Below are 20875 nucleotides of genomic sequence, written 5' to 3'. Positions count from 1 at the left end.
GTAATGATGTTGAGATACACCAAGAGTCTTTGACATACCAAACGTGTCAAGTGCCTTTATGCTTTAAAGACAGTGGACACTATTGGTAATTGTCAAAGACCTGTCTACTCACTTGGTGTATCTCAACATATGCATGAAATAACAAACCTGTGAAAATTTGAGCTCAATTGGTCGTCGAAGTTGCGAGATAATAATGAAAGAAAAAACACCCTTGTCACACGAAGTTGTGTGCGTTTAGATGGTTGATTTCGAGACCTCAAGTTCTAAACTTGAGGTCTCGAAATCAAATTCGTGGAAAATTACTTCTTTCTTGAAAACTATGGCACTTCAGAGGGAGCCGCTTCTCACAATGTTTCATACCATCAACCTCTCCCCATTACTCGTTACCAAGTGAGGTTTTATGCTGATAATTATTTTGAGTAATTACCAATAGTGTCCACTGCCTTTAACTCCATTGTGTTGGGATTTGAGGGAATGATCGACTGCTAGTTTGTCATATATGGTGCTGGATATGTGGCATGTGTACAACGTGTAATCATTGTGTTTTGGTTAGGAATCTCTGGAATTCATTAGATGACTTTAGAATGGCCAATTTCTGTACAACAAAAGAGTGTTCATGAGTATGGAAACGTCTTTCTTCATGGGGGAGGTGGAACGCATATGTAGGGCATGAGGTATAAAATTGTTGTCGTGAAAAGTATTTAAAGGCAGTGGACACTATCGGTAATAACTCAAAATAATTGTTAGCATAAAACCTCACTTGGTAACGATTATGGGGAGCTGTTGAAGGTATGAAACATTGTGAGAAACGGCTCCCTATGAAGTAACGTAGTTTTCGAGAAGGAAGTAATTTTCCACAAATTTGACTTCGAAACCTCAGAATTAGATTTTGAGGTCTCGAAATCAAGCATTTGAAAGCACTTCGTGTGACAAGGGTGTTTTTTCTGTCATTATTATCTCGCAACTTCGACAACCAATTGAGCTCAAATTTTCACAGGTGTGTTATTTATTGCACATGTTGAGATACACCAAGTGAGAAGACTGGTCTTTAACAACTGAATAGAATTGAATGGGCATTTACGCACCAAAGACTTCCACCAACTTTCAACAGATTGCTATTTTCAATACATCTTTTGACACTATTGTTGATTATAAGAAAGCCTGATTATTGAAAAAGCACTGGACACATTTGGTAATCGTCCAAGACCAACATTCTCACTTAGTGTATCCCAACATAATATGCATAACAAATGTTTGTAAACTTTGGCTCAATTAGTCATCGAAGTTGCTAGAAAATAACGTTTGATACTCTTTCACCTATGCTCTCATTAAAACTCAACGAGGTATGTGCGTTTATCGTGTGATTTATACGTATATTAAGGTACTGAATTCGTTGATTTGATTTGTTTACAATTGCAGTTATCTCTACAAATGGCAGCCAGCTCGGCCCAAAACACCAGTCTCTCTACAAAACCCCATCGGCACCAGCACGGGTGCACCCCAGGCCCTGTTCCCAAGTCCCCCCTTCCCCCTTCTCGGACGGCAGTGTATCCGTGTCCCAATCCCGGTGCATCAGCTCCACCACCCGTACCAGAGCCCCCTGCCGGCGACTGCGCCTCTCATCGGTACCCCGTCGGGTCGAGAGCCCGGTCAGCAGACCGTTCTCGGAGTACCGTCCGCGGCAGGAAGTCCGAGGGTACCGCACCACCTTCACAATGTCCTGCCGTTCACCGGTGACATTCATCGGCCGCCTCTCTACAGCTTCACGTCAGCTGATTTGGACAACGTGCTGTATGGGTACGTGGGAGCATCAAGGATTCGCCAGGAGCCGTTCTGTGGCTTGAAGTGTGCACTGACTGACTTGCGATTCCACGACACCACGGGTAAGGACCAAATTATTTGAAGTGGAATATCAGAGAAGATGCGATCTCATTATTTTCTTTACACATGGATCAATTTCATAAAGCTGTTAAGCAGAAAAAAGCTACATGCCAAAATGTATTTGCTAAGCAAAATATATAGTGGGTCACCGCATTAACAATGCAAACATAATTGTATTTTGGATGGTAACCTGTTTCTGCTAAGCACTGTGATAGCCAGTTTTTGTGCTTGCACGCTTTATGTTTGCTTTATGTTACATGCTTGGTATCTGAAAATAAAATTATAACTAAGGATAAAATGCCTCGGTACCTTCAACTGGTGCCATTGCCCTTTCAAAAACGAAGCAAGCATAACAGGCTTGTTATTGACACTTGTCATGCCATGGCCTAAATCTAGCCTCGGTAGTTATCAGAGATCAGTATTCTCACGTGGTCTATCTCAACCAAATGCATAAATTCACAAATCTGTGAATTTGTTGCCTCTTTTTTGGTAATCGAAATCGCAAGAAAATAACGAAAAAAACAAACACTCTGATTGCACAATTGTGTGTGCTTTATAAGACGCCAGAGAAAGGCTTCAAGCCTGAAGTCTTTCTCAGACTCAAAACCTCTAGTGAGGAAATCACCTCTTTCTAAAAAGAAAACTTACTTTAAGTTCAGAGGGAGTCGTTTCTGACAATGTTTATACTACTACCATAAACTCTCCATTGCTCGAACGCCAATATGCTAGTAGGTTTTGAGTAATTACCAAACGTGTTCAGTGCCTTTAAAGCACTCTCTTAATGTAAAAGAGTGAAAAAGCACTCTTTGAAGAGCCATATGGAGGACAGCTCGAAATGTAAAGAGTGGTGTTTTTCACTCTTTTACATCAAGAGAGCATGATTACACAGGTTCTCTCAGCAAAACACAGAGCCCTTCTTTCCTGAACTCGAAATTGTTTTTACCAACCCCCCCCAAAAAAAAAAAAAAATAAAATCCTCGTACAAAACACAGGAGAAGTTTTTAACAACGTGTCCATTAATTACACACAAGGTACAGAACAAGAAGCGTGTTTGTGCATAATGACAGTAACGATAAATAATGAGGGCAAACCTATGGGTTGGCTTAAACCGCACAAGTGCATGGCACCCATTATTGGCGTATTGGTGTTATAAATGACGAACATTAGAGTCCTATGGGATACTATGGAGTTAGACTACAATGCCCACAGCTATCTTAAATCATCTGTACCCATCTTTCCACAACAATGACTCCAAATCTTCAAGGGGTGGGGAGTTGTTTAGGGTTTTTTTCTAATCACAAAAACACGAATTGTCGTTTCAACGTTATAATCCTTTCGCTTCATTGAAAAGCCATTTTGCTCTTTTTGAAAATGAGGAGCACGGAGCGGGGCAGCTCTGGTGGTCCATCAGCGCACCGGGTGTTTTGCTCTTCAACCCCGGGGGGCAAACCCCCTTGATGTATTCCCCAACCGACTTTGGGCATGTCGTGAACAGTTTTAATAAAGTGGTTTCTTTTTAAGCCATGCATTAACAACCCACTCAGCATCCAGTGTTGTGATGATCTTCCTTGTTTTGTTGTGCCTTTATCTGGCTGCGTCCATCTTCGTCATGATCCTCGCATCGAATAACAGTCATGAATGCTAATGATCATTTAGCAAATAGGAACCAGATTTTTTTGTTCTAACCTCGGTTTGGTAACATTGATATCAATGGGAAAATTTTCAAGATGTATGGACCATGATAAAGGTCTCCTCGATGGGGCTGCGTGTAAACTACAGTTTTTCATCACTGTGTATACTTTGCATTCCAATGAAAAAAAAAACCCAATATCTCAAAAAACATAATACAGACCCTGATGAACAACATTTCGACAATATACAGACCTCGAAGTCAGTGGACCGATTCCTGTGATGAATCGTCACCCAAATCAAATTAGTTCCTTACCTTGAATTGGGAAAATGAAGAAACACAGAGGGGGACTACCCAATTATTTCGAGATAATGGGAAATAATCTAGAAGGGATATGCCAAGAGGCAAGTTAGTAACGCAATAATAATGAATGATGTCTTCTATAGGCTTAATTAGTAGGGATGAGGGTCTAGAGATATAATATAGTACAGTAAGCTGATTGAAGGCAAGATATGTATTTTTGATATGCTATTTTTGTTAGTGCCACCTTACAATAATTATGCCATGGCACATTAAAGGGGCAATGTGCCTTCATTTAAGTCTGTTTCCTCAAAACCGGAGTACCTTAAAAGGAACACGTTGCCTTGTATCGGACGAGTTGGTCTTTAAAAAAAAACATTTTAAACCGTTTGTTATGAAATGCATATGGTTAGTAAGATATTTTAAAAGTAGAATATAATTGATCCACACAAGTATCACTCGAAATTGCACGGTTTTCCTTTTACGTCGCGAACTAGCACGGTCGGCAATTTTATGGAGTCAACATTTTGACTGCACAAAATGGCCGACCGTGGTTCTTCGCGACGTATATTTGAAAGTAAAACTGTGCAATCTCGTGGCATGATTGTGTGGATCATTATATTCTACTTTGAAATTATCTATCTTACCAATGCATTTTATAACAAACGGCTTCAAACGCTTTGAAAAGACCAACTCGACTGATCCTAGGCAACGTGGTCCTTTAAAGACGCTGGACATTATTGGTAATTGGTAATAATTCTCACTTGGTGTATCTCAAAATTGAGCTCAATCGGTCGTCAAAGTTGCGAGGTAATAATGAAAGAAAAAACAACCTTGTCACACGTAGTTGTGTGCTTGGTTTCGAGCCCTCAGTTTCTAAATCTGAGGTCTCGAAATCAAATTCGTGGAAAATTACTTCTATCTCAAAAACTACATTACTTCAGTGGGAGCGGTATATCACAATGTATTATACCATCAACATCTCCCCATTATTCGTTACCGAATAAGGTTTTACGCTAATAATTATTTTGAGTAATTACCAATAGTGTCCACTGCTTTTATACTTGTTTCCGGGAACGTGTACCTTTTTTTATTTTCGGAACCGATTATTTTTAATCCTTGCAGTTGTTGTTAGAACCTGTGAAGAAAACAAAATCATTTCAAAGGGTTGTCGAGTTGTTTAGATACCGCCGAAGCTCGGGAGTGAATAATGTTACACTTGGCCAGAATAATCTCTTCGGTAACGCGTCTTACATTAAAGGAACACGTCTTAGGGCCATGTCACACAAAGCAATTTACGGGCAACCAGCTTCCAGGCAATCTCCAAGAAGAAAGGGCAGTCACATTTGATTGTTCACCTTTTTCTCTTCTTGATCGTGAGACAATGTTTGAAAATTGACCCGTGTGCTACCAAAGTGGTCATGTAGCATGCACTGCAGTTGGTTGCCTCCAAGTTGCCTGCAAAAGTTGCCTCGTGTGACGTGACAAGGCCCTTACATTAAAGGAACACGTTGCCTTGGATCGGACGAGTTGGTCTATAAAAAGCGTTTGTAACCGTTTGTTAAAATGCATATGATTGGAAAGATGTTTTAAAAGTAGAATACAATGATCCACACAAGTATCACTCAAAATTGCACGGTTTTCATTATACGTCGCGAACTAACACGGTCTATGGGAGTCATAATGTGACTCCCATAAATGGCCGACCGCGTTTGTCGACGAGGTAAAAGGAAAACCACGCAATTTCGAGTGATACTTGTGTGGATCATTATCTTCTACTTTTAAAATATCTTTCTAATCATAACAAACAGTTGAAAACGACTTTCAAAGACCAACTCGACCGATCCAAGGCAACGTGTTCCTTTCAAATTGTGGGGAAAGTGATAGTGATATTTTGGTTCAATGTCCGTAGTACTTTGAAGTGAAATTATTCTAAAAATGTTGTAGCCAAAGCTGCGCTATAGGCTTCTAACCAATAAAGTTTCTGATTATTAATTTTAAGTTACGTGATAACCAAACGTACACCTTCCCATTCGTCGTGCATGCAAACTATGTTTTCAATCTTCGATATCAGTCTTCGAAGCAATGCATCCTTAGTCCAGTAACGAAAGTACCCATGGTTTGTTTCCCTCGGGAGGGCAAGTTTCCCTGAAATATGTAGCCATCGCTCCAAGCTGTTCATTTTGCAGTTCACGATTAATGCCCCCCCCCCCCAGGAAAAAAATATGTTTGCAAAATACCTCAACAGGTGCCTAACAATAGCCAATTCGCCCACTTACACATGTTAGGGATGGTGCGGACAATGGGGTACAGGGTATACAGTTAATGACAAATACACCCCTCCGGCTAAGCGAGTTAAGCACATCCTAAAGAAACCATTCAGAACGCGAAAAACACTCCACAGAAATCAGTTTAGGGACAGAGGCTAAAGAACCGGTTCAAAGTAAAAAGGGCAAAGAATAAAACCCTTAAAAGAATCACCACTTAAGTGTTGTTAGCGCTTTGGTAAACAGTTTTTAAGGAGGTAGTGATGAGCATCCTTTTATTCCCTTGGGAGAAGTTTGTTAGAAGATAAGTGCGGGTTTAACTAGCGGCATGAGGTAAGGGTGTTTAAAAAAAGAAAGTTGAATGCCTTTTTTTTTGTCAACAGGGCCATAGTGAAGGGCGAATACACCATGTTTAGAATTGGAATAATTGGATTATATGGATTGTGTTGAAAATCACGGGAGGAAAAATAGCAACTCGAAGAAACTATGGGGGTTACAATGTTTGTTCTGCGCTTGTGTTTCCTCTTCTTACCTGAAGCCAAAACGAAGTGGCTGAGCTGTTTATGAAAGGGGTGCACTTGTACGGTGTCACAGTGCCTTTTGCCGTCCTTTTTTTCAAACAAGTCCCCCTTACAAAACGTGAAAAGTACGGGACCTTTCAGCTTATTAAAGGTCTTTGTTGACACCTACAATGCTGTTGTCATTATTATTTTTTTTTCTTTCAAATCCAGTCTGCAATGTGTCAGTTTTTTGGGGGGTAGGTAAGGGGGGGGGGGGGTGACCTTTTGCACAGGAGATGGACTATAGCCCTCTTTCGATCGTCAACGCTGACGGTGGTTTGACGAATTGAATTTAACACATTAATTGTGTATACCATAGGGAGACTTTAATAGAGGCCATTTGGAATAATTAATGTACACACATTTTTAGTCTTTTTAGCTGTTCCGATCCAGTCGGAACAGCTATTGTTTTCGTCGAGATTTTTATTATTTTTATTATTAGCTGTTCCGATCCAGTCGGAACAGCTATTGTTTTCGTCGAGATTTTTATTATTTTTATTATTAGCTGTTCCGATCCAGTCGGAACAGCTATTGTTTTCGTCGAGATTTTTATTATTTTTAGCTGTTCCGACCGTCCGTCGGAACAGGTATTGTTTTCGTCTAGATTTTTATTGTTTTTATTATTATTATTCTTTGTTTCTCCCTAAATCCCATAGTGTTTGTACACGTTTTTGCGGCAGCCTAATCTCCTAAACCATAATACGAAAGAGTGAGTTTATTATACCAAATTGAAGCTTAGAACATAAGCTTAATTCTTATCGTAAAAAATGTTAAAATTGTTAATTAATAATCCCCAATTAAGCTTATGAATATTTAATTAGCAAACCTTGTTAACACCATATCTCAAAAAGTAGACCGCCGATCCTGAAACTTTTTTCAGCTATACACTAGTCAGGTCCTGTTAATGTGATTTCCGACATAAAATTCTGGACGACGTCACCATGACGTCATGTAATGCACGTTTTGTGTCTGTGCACAAACACAATGGCTCTTCAAATCTATACTTTAAACTGGTCAAAAACACAATAACTTCTAAATAATTTATTTGTTAGTTTCCTAAATACCATATTATGTGTAGAAAAATACACTGATTCTAATAAGATTTGTTTCAGTCCATAAAAGCAATCAATGTTCGTCTATTAATTAATTAATCAATTAGAATCTTGGCATCATGGGTACAACGTAGTACTTCATGAATTGGGTGCAGTCACTTTCATTGTAATGTTTAAACATCTCTATGGCTCTTGCAACACACTGCGACCTGTATGGGTTGAGGACTCTCGGGGAGAGTCTGAGAAGACGATATCGTGATGTTTGCATCTTTAATTTGTTATGAAAAATGGCAACTAGTAACTAATTAACCACATGATCCTGATTTGCATATTCAATCAGAAAATCTTTGCAGCACCATATCTCAAGAAGTATACAGCCGATTTTAAGACTGTTTGTTGCTAAAGACTCTTTGGGGATTGGAGATTAATTTTGAAAAATCGTGACCTCAAGTTGACCCCTACTTCCGGGTCGGCCGGAAGTGGGACCATATCTCAAGAACTATACAACAGATTATAAAACTTTTTTCAGTTATAAACTCCTTAGGCATAAAAATATAACTTTTGACAAACCGTGACCTCAAGTTGACCTCTACTTCCGGGTCAACCGGAAGTGGGACCATATCTCAAGAAATATACAACCGATTTTCAAACTTTTTTCAGTTATAGACTCCTTGGACATTCAAGATTAGTTTGAAACACATTTGACCCCATGTTGACCTTTACTTCCGGGTCGACCGGAAGTGGGCCAATATCTCAAGAAGTACAAAGCCAATGTTCAAATCTCAGTTATAGACTCTAAGGCAATAAATATTAACTTTGAAAAACTGTGACCCTATGTTGACCTCTACTTCTGGGCAACCGGAAGTGGGACTATATATCAAGATCTTCACAACAGATTGCTTAAACTTTTTCAGTTATAGACTCCTTGGCATTGCAGATTAGTCTTTGGTAGCTGTGGGCCCATTTTGACCTTTACTTGTGGGTCAACCGGAAAGTGTGACCTAATACCAAGAGCTACACAACTTTTTTGAAACTTTTTTTTCCAGTTATATATTCCTTGGGCAATGAAGCACATAATCCAAGCAAAACATCACGGAACAGCTTCGTGTTTGTTCACAAACACTTAATGTCTAGTTATTATTATTATTATTATTATTATTCTTTGTTTCTCCCTAAATCCCATAGTGTTTGTACACGTTTTTGCGGCAGCCTAATCTCCTAAACCATAATACGAAAGAGTAAGTTTATTATACCAAATTGAAGCTTAGAACATAAGCTTAATTCTTATCGTAAAAAATGTAAAAAATTTTAATTAATAAGCCTTAATTAAGCTTGTGAATATTTAATTAGCAAACCTAGTTAACACCATATCTCAAAAATTAGACCGCCGATCCTGAAACTTTTTTCAGCTATACACTAGTCAGGTCCTGTTGATGTGATTTCCGACATAAAATTGTGGACGACGTCACCATGACGTCATGTAATGCACGTTTTGTGTCTGTGTACAAACACAATGGCTCTTCAAATCTATACTTTAAACTGGTCAAAAACACAATAACTTCTAAATAATTTATTTGTTAGTTTCCTAAATATCATATTATGTGTAGAAAAATACACTGATTCTAATAAGATTTGTTTCAGTCCATAAAAGCAATCAATGTTCGTCTATTAATTAATTAATCAATTAGAATCTTGGCATCATGGGTACAACGTAGTACTTCATAAATTGGGTGCAGTCACTTTCATTGCAATGTTTAAACATCTCTATGATGGGTTGAGGACTCTTGGGGAGAGTCTGAGAAGACAATGTCGTGATGTTTGCATCTTTAATTTGTTTTTGAAAAATGGCAACTAGTAACTAATTAACCACATGACCCTCATTTGCATATTCAATCAGAAAATCTTTGCAGCACCATATCTCAAGAAGTATACAGCCGATTTTAAGACTGTTTGTTGCTAAAGACTTTTTGGGGATTGGAGATTAATTTTGAAAAATCGTGACCTCAAGTTGACCTCTACTTCCGGGTCAACCGGAAGTGGGACCATATCTCAAGAACTATACAACAGATTATAAAACTTTTTTCAGTTATAAACTCCTTAGGCATAAAATATAACTTTTGACAAACCGTGACCTCAAGTTGACCTCTACTTCCGGGTCAACCGGAAGTGGGACCATATCTCATGAAATATACAACCGATTTTCAAACTTTTTTCAGTTATAGACTCCTTGGACATTCAAGATTAGTTTGAAACACATTTGACCCCATATTGACCTTTACTTCCGGGTCGACCGGAAGTGGGCCAATATCTCAAGAAGTACAAAGCCAATGTTCAAACTTCAGTTATAGACTCTAAGGCAATAAATATTAACTTTGAAAAACTGTGACCCTATGTTGACCTCTACTTCTGGGCAACCGGAAGTGGGACTATATATCAAGATCTTCACAACCGATTGCTTAAACTTTTTCAGTTATAGACTCCTTGGCATTGCAGATTAGTCTTTGGTAGCTGTGGGCCCATTTTGACCTTTACTTGTGGGTCAACCGGGAAGTGTGACCTAATACCAAGAGCTACACAACTTTTTTGAAACTTTTTTTCCAGTTATATATTCCTTGGGCAATGAAGCACATAATCAAAGCAAAACATCACGGAACAGCTTCGTGTTTGTTCACAAACACTTAATGTCTAGTTATTAGCTGTTCCGACCGTCCGTCGGAACAGGTATTGTTTTCGTCTAGATTTTTATTGTTTTTATTATTATTATTCTTTGTTTCTCCCTAAATCCCATAGTGTTTGTACACGTTTTTGCGGCAGCCTAATCTCCTAAACCATAATACGAAAGAGTGAGTTTATTATACCAAATTGAAGCTTAGAACATAAGCTTAATTCTTATCGTAAAAAATGTAAAAAAATTTAATTAATAAGCCTGAATTAAGCTTGTGAATATTTAATTAGCAAACCTAGTTAACACCATATCTCAAAAATTAGACCGCCGATCCTGAAACTTTTTTCAGCTATACACTAGTCAGGTCCTGTTAATGTGATTTCCGACATAAAATTCTGGACGACGTCACCATGACGTCATGTAATGCACGTTTTGTGTCTGTGCACAAACACAATGGCTCTTCAAATCTATACTTTAAACTGGTCAAAAACACAATAACTTCTAAATAATTTATTTGTTAGTTTCCTAAATATCATATTATGTGTAGAAAAATACACTGATTCTAATAAGATTTGTTTCAGTCCATAAAAGCAATCAATGTTTGTCTATTAATTAATTAATCAATTAGAATCTTGGCATCATGGGTACAACGTAGTACTTCATAAATTGGGGCAGTCACTTTCATTTCAGTATTTAGACATCTCTATGGCTCTTGCAACACACTGCGGACCTGTATGGGTTAAGGACTCTCGGGGAGAGTCTGAGAAGAAGATGTCGTGATGTTTGCATCTTTAATTTGTTTTTGAAAAATGGCAACTAGTAACTAATTAACCACATGACCCTCATTTGCATATTCAATCAGAAAATCTTTGCAGCACCATATCTCAAGAAGTATACAGCCGATTTTAAGACTGTTTGTTGCTAAAGACTCTTTGGGGATTGCAGATTAATTTTGAAAAATCGTGACCTCAAGTTGACCCCTACTTCCGGGTCGGCCGGATGTGGGACCATATCTCAAGAACTATACAACAGATTATAAAACCTTTTTCAGTTATAAACTCCTTAGGCATAAAAATATAACTTTTGACAAACCGTGACCTCAAGTTGACCTCTACTTCCGGGTCAACCGGAAGTGGGACCATATCTCAAGAAATATACAACCGATTTTCAAACTTTTTTCAGTTATAGACTCCTTGGACATTCAAGATTAGTTTGAAACACATTTGACCCCACGTTGACCTTTACTTCCGGGTCGACCGGAAGTGGGCCAATATCTCAAGAAGTACAAAGCCAATGTTCAAACTTCAGTTATAGACTCTAAGGCAATAAATATTAACTTTGAAAAACTGTGACCCTATGTTGACCTCTACTTCTGGGCAACCGGAAGTGGGACTATATACAAGATCTTCACAACCGATTGCTTAAACTTTTTCAGTTATAGACTCCTTGGCATTGCAGATTAGTCTTTGGTAGCTGTGGGCCCATTTTGACCTTTACTTGTGGGTCAACCGGGAAGTGTGACCTAATACCAAGAGCTACACAACTTTTATGAAACTTTTTTTTCCAGTTATATATTCCTTGGGCAATGAAGCACATAATCCAAGCAAAACATCACGGAACAGCTTCGTGTTTGTTCACAAACACTTAATGTCTAGTTATTATTATTCTTTGTTTCTCCCTAAATCCCATAGTGTTTGTACACGTTTTTGTGGCAGCCTAATCTCCTAAACCATAATACGAAAGAGTGAGTTTATTATACCAAATTGAAGCTTAGAACATAAGCTTAATTCTTATCGTAAAAAAAAATTAAAATTGTTAATTAATAAGCCTTAATTAAGCTTATGAATATCTAATTAGCAAACCTAGTTAACACCATATCTCAAAAAGTAGACCGCCGATCCTGAAACTTTTCTCAGCTATACACTAGTCAGGTCCTGTTAAGGTGATTTCTGACATAAAATTTCGGACGACGTCACCATGACGTCATTTAATGCACGTTTTGTGTCTGTGCACAAACACAATGGCTCTTCAAATCTATACTTTAAACTGGTCAAAAACACAATAACTTCGAAATAATGTATCTGTTAGTTTCCTAAATATCATATTATGTGTAGAAAAATACACTGATTCTAATAAGATTTGTTTCAGTCCATAAAAGCAATCAATGTTCGTCTATTAATTAATAATTCAATTAGAATCTTGGCATCATGTGTACAACGTAGTACTTCATAAATTGGGGCAGTCACTTTCATTGCAATGTTTAAACATCTCTATGGCTCTTGCAACACACTGCGGACCTGTATGGGTTGAGGACTCTCGGGGAGAGTCTGAGAAGACGATGTCGTGATGTTTGCATCTTTAATTTGTTTTTGAAAAATGGCAACTAGTAACTAATTAACCACATGACCCTCATTTGCATATTAAATTAGAAAATCTTTGCTGCACCATATCTCAAGAAGTATACAGCCGATTTTAAGACTGTTTGTTGCTAAAGCCTCTTTGGGGATTGGAAATTAATTTTGAAAAATCGTGACCTCAAGTTGACCCCTACTTCCGGGTCGACCGGAAGTGGGACCATATCTCAAGAACTGTACAACAGATTATAAAACTTTTTTCAGTTATAAACTCCTTAGGCATAAAATATAACTTTTGACAAACCGTGACCTCAAGTTGACCTCTACTTCCGGGTCAACCGGAAGTGGGACCATATCTCAAGAAATATACAACCGATTTTCAAACTTTTTTCAGTTATAAAATCCTTAGGCATAAAATATAACTTTTGACAAACCGTGACCTCAAGTTGACCTCTACTTCCGGGTCAACCGGAAGTGGGACCATATCTCAAGAAATATACAACCGATTTTCAAACTTTTTTCAGTTATAAACTCCTTAGGCATAAAATATAACTTTTGACAAACCGTGACCTCAAGTTGACCTCTACTTCCGGGTCAACCGGAAGTGGGACCATATCTCAAGAAATATACAACCGATTTTCAAACTTTTTTCAGTTATAGACTCCTTGGACATTCAAGATTAGTTTGAAACACATTTTACCCCATGTTGACCTTTACTTCCGGGTCGACCGGAAGTGGGCCAATATCTCAAGAAGTACAAAACCAATGTTGAAACTTCAGTTATAGACTCTAAGGCAATAAATATTAACTTTGGAAAACTGTGACCCTATGTTGACCTCTACTTCTGGGTCAACCGGAAGTGGGACTATATATCAAGATCTTCACAACCGATTGCTTTAACTTTTTCAGTTATAGACTCCTTGGCATTGCAGATTAGTCTTTGGTAGCTGTGGGCCCATTTTGACCTTTACTTGCGGGTCAACCGGGAAGTGTGACCTAATACCAAGAGCTACACAACTTTTTTGAAACCTTTTTTTCAGTTATATATTCCTTGGGCAATGAAGCACATAATCCAAGCAAAACAACAAGGAACAGCTTCGTGTTTGTTCACAAACACTTAATGTCTAGTTATTATTATTATTCTTTGTTTCTCCCTAAATCCCATAGTGTTTGTACACGTTTTTGTGGCAGCCTAATCTCCTAAACCATAATACGAAAGAGTGAGTTTATTATACCAAATTGAAGCTTAGAACATAAGCTTAATTCTTATCGTAAAAAAAAATTAAAATTGTTAATTAATAAGCCTTAATTAAGCATATGAATATCTAATTAGCAAACCTAGTTAACACCATATCTCAAAAAGTAGGCCGCCGATCCTGAAACTTTTTTCAGCTATACACTAGTCAGGTCCTGTTAAGGTGATTTCTGACATAAAATGTCGGACGACGTCACAATGACGTCATTTAATGCACGTTTTGTGTCTGTGCACAAACACAATGGCTCTTCAAATCTATACTTTAAACTGGTCAAAAACACAATAACTTCGAACTAATTTATCTGTTAGTTTCCTAAATATCATATTATGTGTAGAAAAATACACTGATTCTAATAAGATTTGTTTCAGTCCATAAAAGCAATCAATGTTCGTCTATTAATTAATTAATCAATTAGAATCTTGGCATCATGGGTACAACGTAGTACTTCATAAATTGGGTGCAGTCACTTTCATTGCAATGTTTAAACATCTCTATGGCTCTTGCAACACACTGCGGACCTGTATGGGTTGAGGACTCTCGGGGAGAGTCTGAGAAGACGATGTCGTGATGTTTGCATCTTTAATTTGTTTTTGAAAAATGGCAACTAGTAACTAATTAACCACATGACCCTCATTTGCATATTAAATTAGAAAATCTTTGCTGCACCATATCTCAAGAAGTATACAGCCGATTTTAAGACTGTTTGTTGCTAAAGACTCTTTGGGGATTGGAAATTAATTTTGAAAAATCGTGACCTCAAGTTGACCCCTACTTCCGGGTCGACCGGAAGTGGGACCATATCCCAAGAACTATACAACAGATAATAAAACTTTTTTCAGTTATAAAATCCTTAGGCATAAAATATAACTTTTGACAAACCGTGACCTCAAGTTGACCTCTACTTCCGGGTCAACCGGAAGTGGGACCAGATCTCAGAGATATACAACCGATTTTCAAACTTTTTTCAGTTATAGACTCCTTGGACATTCAAGATTAGTTTGAAACACATTTGACCCCATGTTGACCTTTACTTCCGGGTCGACCGGAAGTGGGCCCATATCTCAAGAAGTACAAAACCAATGTTGAAACTTCAGTTATAGACTCTAAGGCAATAAATATTAACTTTGGAAAACTGTGACCCTATGTTGACCTCTACTTCTGGGTCAACCGGAAGTGGGACTATATATCAAGATCTTCACAACCGATTGCTTTAACTTTTTCAGTTATAGACTCCTTGGCATTGCAGATTAGTCTTTGGTAGCTGTGGGCCCATTTTGACCTTTACTTGCGGGTCAACCGGGAAGTGTGACCTAATACCAAGAGCTACACAACTTTTTTGAAACCTTTTTTTCAGTTATATATTCCTTGGGCAATGAAGCACATAATCCAAGCAAAACAACAAGGAACAGCTTCGTGTTTGTTCACAAACACTTAATGTCTAGTTATTATTATTATTCTTTGTTTCTCCCTAAATCCCATAGTGTTTGTACACGTTTTTGCGGCAGCCTAATCTCCTAAACCATAATACGAAAGAGTGAGTTTATTATACCAAACTGAAGCTTAGAACATAAGCTTAATTCTTATCGTAAAAAATGTAAAAAAAATTAATTAATAAGCCTTAATTAAGCTTATGAATATTTAATTAGCAAACCTAGTTAACACCATATCTCAAAAATTAGACCGTCGATCCTGAAACTTTTTTCAGCTATACACTAGTCAGGTCCTGTTAATGTGATTTCCGACATAAAATTCTGGACGACGTCACCATGACGTCATGTAATGCACGTTTTGTGTCTGTGCACAAACACAATGGCTCTTCAAATCTATACTTTAAACTGGTCAAAAACACAATAACTTCTAATAATTTATTTGTTAGTTTCCTAAATATCATATTATGTGTAGAAAAATACACTGATTCTAATAAGATTTGTTTCAGTCCATAAAAGCAATCAATGTTCGTCTATTAATTAATTAATCAATTAGAATATTGGCATCATGGGTACAACGTAGTACTTCATAAATTGGGTGCAGTCACTTTCATTGCAATGTTTAAACATCTCTATGGCTCTTACAACACACTGCGGACCTGTATGGGTTGAGGACTCTTGGGGAGAGTCTGAGAAGACGATGTCGTGATGTTTGCATCTTTAATTTGTTTTTGAAAAATGGCAACTAGTAACTAATTAACCATATGACCCTCATTTGCATATTCAATCAGAAAATCTTTGCAGCACCATATCTCAAGAAGTATACAGCCGATTTTAAGACTGTTTGTTGCTAAAGACTCTTTGGGGATTGGAGATTAATTTTGAAAAATCGTGACCTCAAGTTGACCCCTACTTCCGGGTCGGCCGGAAGTGGGACCATATCTCAAGAACTATACAACAGATTATAAAACTTTTTTCAGTTATAAACTCCTTAGGCATAAAAATATAACTTTTGACAAACCGTGACCTCAAGTTGACCTCTACTTCCGGGTCAACCGGAAGTGGGACCATATCTCAAGAAATATACAACCAATTTTCAAACTTTTTTCAGTTATAGACTCCTTGGACATTCAAGATTAGTTTGAAACACATTTGACCCCATGTTGACCTTTACTTCCGGGTCGACCGGAAGTGGGCCAATATCTCAAGAAGTACAAAGCCAATGTTCAAACTTCAGTTATAGACTCTAAGGCAATAAATATTAACTTTGAAAAACTGTGACCCTATGTTGACCTCTACTTCTGGGCAACCGGAAGTGGGACTATATATCAAGATCTTCACAACCGATTGCTTAAACTTTTTCAGTTATAGACTCCTTGGCATTGCAGATTAGTCTTTGGTAGCTGTGGGCCCATTTTGACCTTTACTTGTGGGTCAACCGGGAAGTGTGACCTAATACCAAGAGCTACACAACTTTTTTGAAACTTTTTTTTCCAGTTATATATTCCTTGGGCAATGAAGCACACAATCCAAGCAAAACATCACGGAACAGCTTCGTGTTTGTTCACAAACACTTAATGTCTAGTTCTCTTCTCGAAATTGTGGGTGGTGTGTCAAATGAACCACTTGAAAATCGAAATTCAGTTTACAATTCAGATATGGTACAAACAAAGAAGAGACAAACATTTTTTAGGGGTGAACAGTGGCCCCAATTTAGTTCAATTTAGCCCCCCGTGCCTGATGTGATCAGGGTTGCATCAGGGTTGCATTAGAGTGGATGCCGGGAAACGCCATTGACAAACATGAACAAAGTTAAACAAATCAGCTTGAAAATTCACCTTGATAAAATAAAATAAATTCACCCCAACAAAGTCTACTAATCAATCATTGATGATGTTAGTTTTATTTTATTTGTTTCAGATAGGAGAGGTGGATCCGTTTTTGCTCTACCGCCCCCATCGGACAATGCTGGGAAGAGCGACCGAGAGACACTTGACAACGAGAGGGCGCCCTCTGAGAAGACCACTCCTCGACGTCCATCGTTGGACATCGAGACCGTCAGTCATCCAGAAGGTAAACGATACAAGTGACTTTTGTTTTCGAAAAAAAAGGTGTTCGACCACAAGAGATTTATTCTTGACGAAAAACAATGAGGTTAATAAGGAAATCAATGTGTGGTGAAGAGGTTTTCAACTATAGTGGTTTAAACCCAACGAAGCCTGGTTCTCGATAATTTACCTCGACGAAACCCAAACGAGGCCTGGTTCTTGATAATTTTACCGAGACGAAGTCGAGGTAAATTATCAAGGAACCAGGCCTCGGCGTGTTTAAACCACTTGAAAGCCGATTCAACACACTTTGATTCCCATTCATAAATACCTTTTCGGTCAAAAAACATCAACACTTTTTGGTCAAAAAATAATTTAAAAAAATGAAAAAATTGTAATTGTTTAATGATTTATTTCACCACAACACCCCTCCAGCTATGAAATGGTAAGGCCCTCGGGTAAACAACTCCTTATAAGGGAATGCTGTGTGCGTCGCGTGAATCGCGTGATGTGGCACAACTGTTTCAGCCGTTGCTCTCGACCAATAGGAATGAAAAAAACTGTCTTACAAGCACAGGTGCAAGCTCGCGTGTCACGCCCGTGTTTCAACACTTTTGACTGGTCATGAACAAAGGTTTATACACACCCACGTGACGCGCTCTCCACCAACAGGAATAGCGAAACTGTCTGAGGTATTTATGAATAATATTTAAAACACCATTTATTGAACTGCTTAGGAAGTAGAGAGGCACATCAATTTGAATCTTCACCGGCTCTTACTCCTTTTTTGAAACACGGCTTCGGCTCTAGATTCGGCTTAGGCTAGCTTGGCCCCGCGGTTGTTTTGAAAATTTGCGCGTGCTTTGCGTACGTGCTCAAGGCTTCAGACGACGGACGCAGAAGCCGAATCTAAAGCTGAAGCCGCGCTCAGGTTGTTTCTAATAGGCAAGACTAAAATGGACGTTCTTTATCCCAATGCAAATTTCCATCTATTAAACAACTACTTTATCAGACGCAATTAAGAAAAACAACTTCAACTTTTAAAAGGTTCATATACCACTTGTTTTTCCGTAGGTATTTCTATAACACAGACTGTCGTTGGTGGCGCACCTCACTACAGCGTGTTCTGTCAGAGCACCATGATACCAAAGGGGTCGCGCTTTGGTCCCTTCACTGGTCGCATCATTAACCCCAGTGAGATCAAGAACAATGACGACACAAGCTTCATGTGGGAGGTAAATAACTCTTACTACTTAATGTATCATCATCAATAAGCCATTTGCGAGTTAGACTTCAATAATAATAGCTGGTACAATTCAATTCAATTCAATTCAATCCAATAGGGGACATAATCTTCGGCAGGCAAATTTCACTGTAACGCCACCAACGGTTCTTTTCAGAACCACCCCTACTCATTTAGAGATTATTACATTGTGTTACCGCAAACTCTTCTATATCAATTCAATCCAATCATTTATTTCGGTAATGGCCTCAATAAACACATTATTGGTTGTTTTGTTCCATAACACTTAACAGTGACAGTTAGCGTGCTTGATTACAAGTTACCACTTCAATTTGAAATCCTTTAGACTAGTAATACAGTTGTTATCTCAAATGATTCGGGGCAAGGCAAAGCGTAGGTATACCATGGAGATAGAAACCTCCATGGTATACCAACCTTCATGGTATACCAACCTTCAGATAAGCAAACCATCGGCACCATTGTGCAATACACATCCATTCAGAATTTGTGGATGGGTGTTCACCGAAAAAGCGTGCCCCTAATCATGTGACATAGCAACTGTCTTGATAGATTTTTTAAATTTAAAGTGGTAACTTGTGATCGAGCACGTCATTGTAACAGACAAATTATTCAAAATTAACACGCACATGGCTTAATAATGTGTGTTCTTCTTCTTTCTTTTTTTCATTCTTGGGTTCTTATTATTGATCTTTTGATTCACGGCGAGCTGTGTACAAACTATATATGACAGCGCCCTCTTTTGAATTATCCTCATTCAGCCCACATTAGTTTCCCCTATGGGGGACAGAATCTTCGGCAGGCAGATTTCACTGTAACACCACCATACGTTTTTCCCCTGCTCAAGCTACGTTGTGGGTTTTTCAGTAACTTTTTAATTCAATAAAGTTCAACTCATTGATTTTGTTGTCCTAAAATGGAATTTTTGTATAGTCTAACAGTAATAATATTTATACAAAAATACAGAATAAAAAATTATGCTAAAGGTGGCGCTGTTTAGATCCACCGATCTCGTTGCATACTTTTGTACGCACCTAGCGTTTTTTAATCTGTCAGATAGTGGTCATGGTTGAACACAAGTGGGCGGGCTGGTCGTTTCACGCATTACCGCAGCGACGATACAACGCGTGAACACATGACTGCCGAAATCAAACTCCGCTTGATATGATAATGCCATAAAATACACCTTGTCGCCCGCTCCACAGCACACCCTAAGGCGAGAGAGCACATTCGCGTGAAAACACACGGGACAAAAAAAAAAAAAAAAAAAAAAAAGACCAAAGAGTTTCATGGTGGACCGAGGTCATGAGTAACAGCTCTACCCGACGAAGCACGCGACGAACGGGGGGAGCCCTACGGCGTGCTGCGGCGCGGTGCTCATAAAAAATTCACCGCTAGAAAAATAATCCAGTAATCACTCAAGGACAAAATGAACGGGAAGAGATAGGCCGAGAGACCTAGGAAGAGAGTGAGGGTTGGCCCTGCGATGACATCGGTGTATCTTTACGTTAGAAGTATTGCGTCTACGTGTTTTTAACCTGCTTAAAGGCACTGGGCACTTTTGGTAATTACTCAACAACAACACATCGGTGTAATACAAAACACAGTGTCCACATATTTAAATTAAACTAACACGGTTTGAAGATAATGATAGTAGAAAGCTTACCTAAAAATATTACTTGCTGAGGTGCTGTAGTTTTTGAAAATGAGTATAAAACAATGCCATGAAAATTTGTTTGTATGCTGAAATAATTTCCGTGTCTCGTCTTTAGAGACGAGAAAGTTATTTTTGTGACTTGTTTTACTCATTTGTCAAAAACACACCTCAGTATGAAATATTTTCAGGGAAGCTTTCTACCATTATCTTCAAACTGGATGTGTGAGTTAAATGTAAATCTGTGTACATTGTGTTTTGTGTCATACAAAAAGTACCCAGACCCCTTCAAAGGCACTGGACACTTGGTAATTACTCACAATATTGTTTTAGCATAAAATACACAAGGGTAGAAACAAATATTAATCTGAAAGCTAACTGATGATTATGAAGTTTATAGTAGGACCATTGTTTATGTGAGGCAATTCTTCATAAATCAAGAAATATTCTGAAAACTACCTAACAAATTAATACGCGAGGCACTCACACTATTGGTAACTAGTCAAAATAATTGTTAGCG

The 20875-nt window shown here is 38.2% G+C and overlaps 1 protein-coding gene across 1 annotated transcript in view; it reads left to right on the top strand.

Annotated features, from left to right (window-relative positions):
- Window positions 1–20875, top strand: part of LOC117300927 (PR domain zinc finger protein 14-like) — a 64893-nt gene that overhangs the window by 19548 nt on the left and 24470 nt on the right. The window contains exons 3-5 of the mRNA XM_033784792.1: window positions 1420–1883; window positions 17313–17465; window positions 18515–18675. Of these exons, the coding sequence (XP_033640683.1) occupies window positions 1420–1883; window positions 17313–17465; window positions 18515–18675 (778 nt within the window). The remainder of the gene's footprint in view (window positions 1–1419; window positions 1884–17312; window positions 17466–18514; window positions 18676–20875) is intronic.

Source organism: Asterias rubens, chromosome 16 (genome assembly GCF_902459465.1).
Source record: "Asterias rubens chromosome 16, eAstRub1.3, whole genome shotgun sequence".
Taxonomy (NCBI): Eukaryota; Metazoa; Echinodermata; class Asteroidea; order Forcipulatida; family Asteriidae; genus Asterias; species Asterias rubens.
The sequence above is the reverse complement of the archived record's forward strand: the minus strand, read 5'-3'. Positions and strand labels throughout refer to the sequence as shown.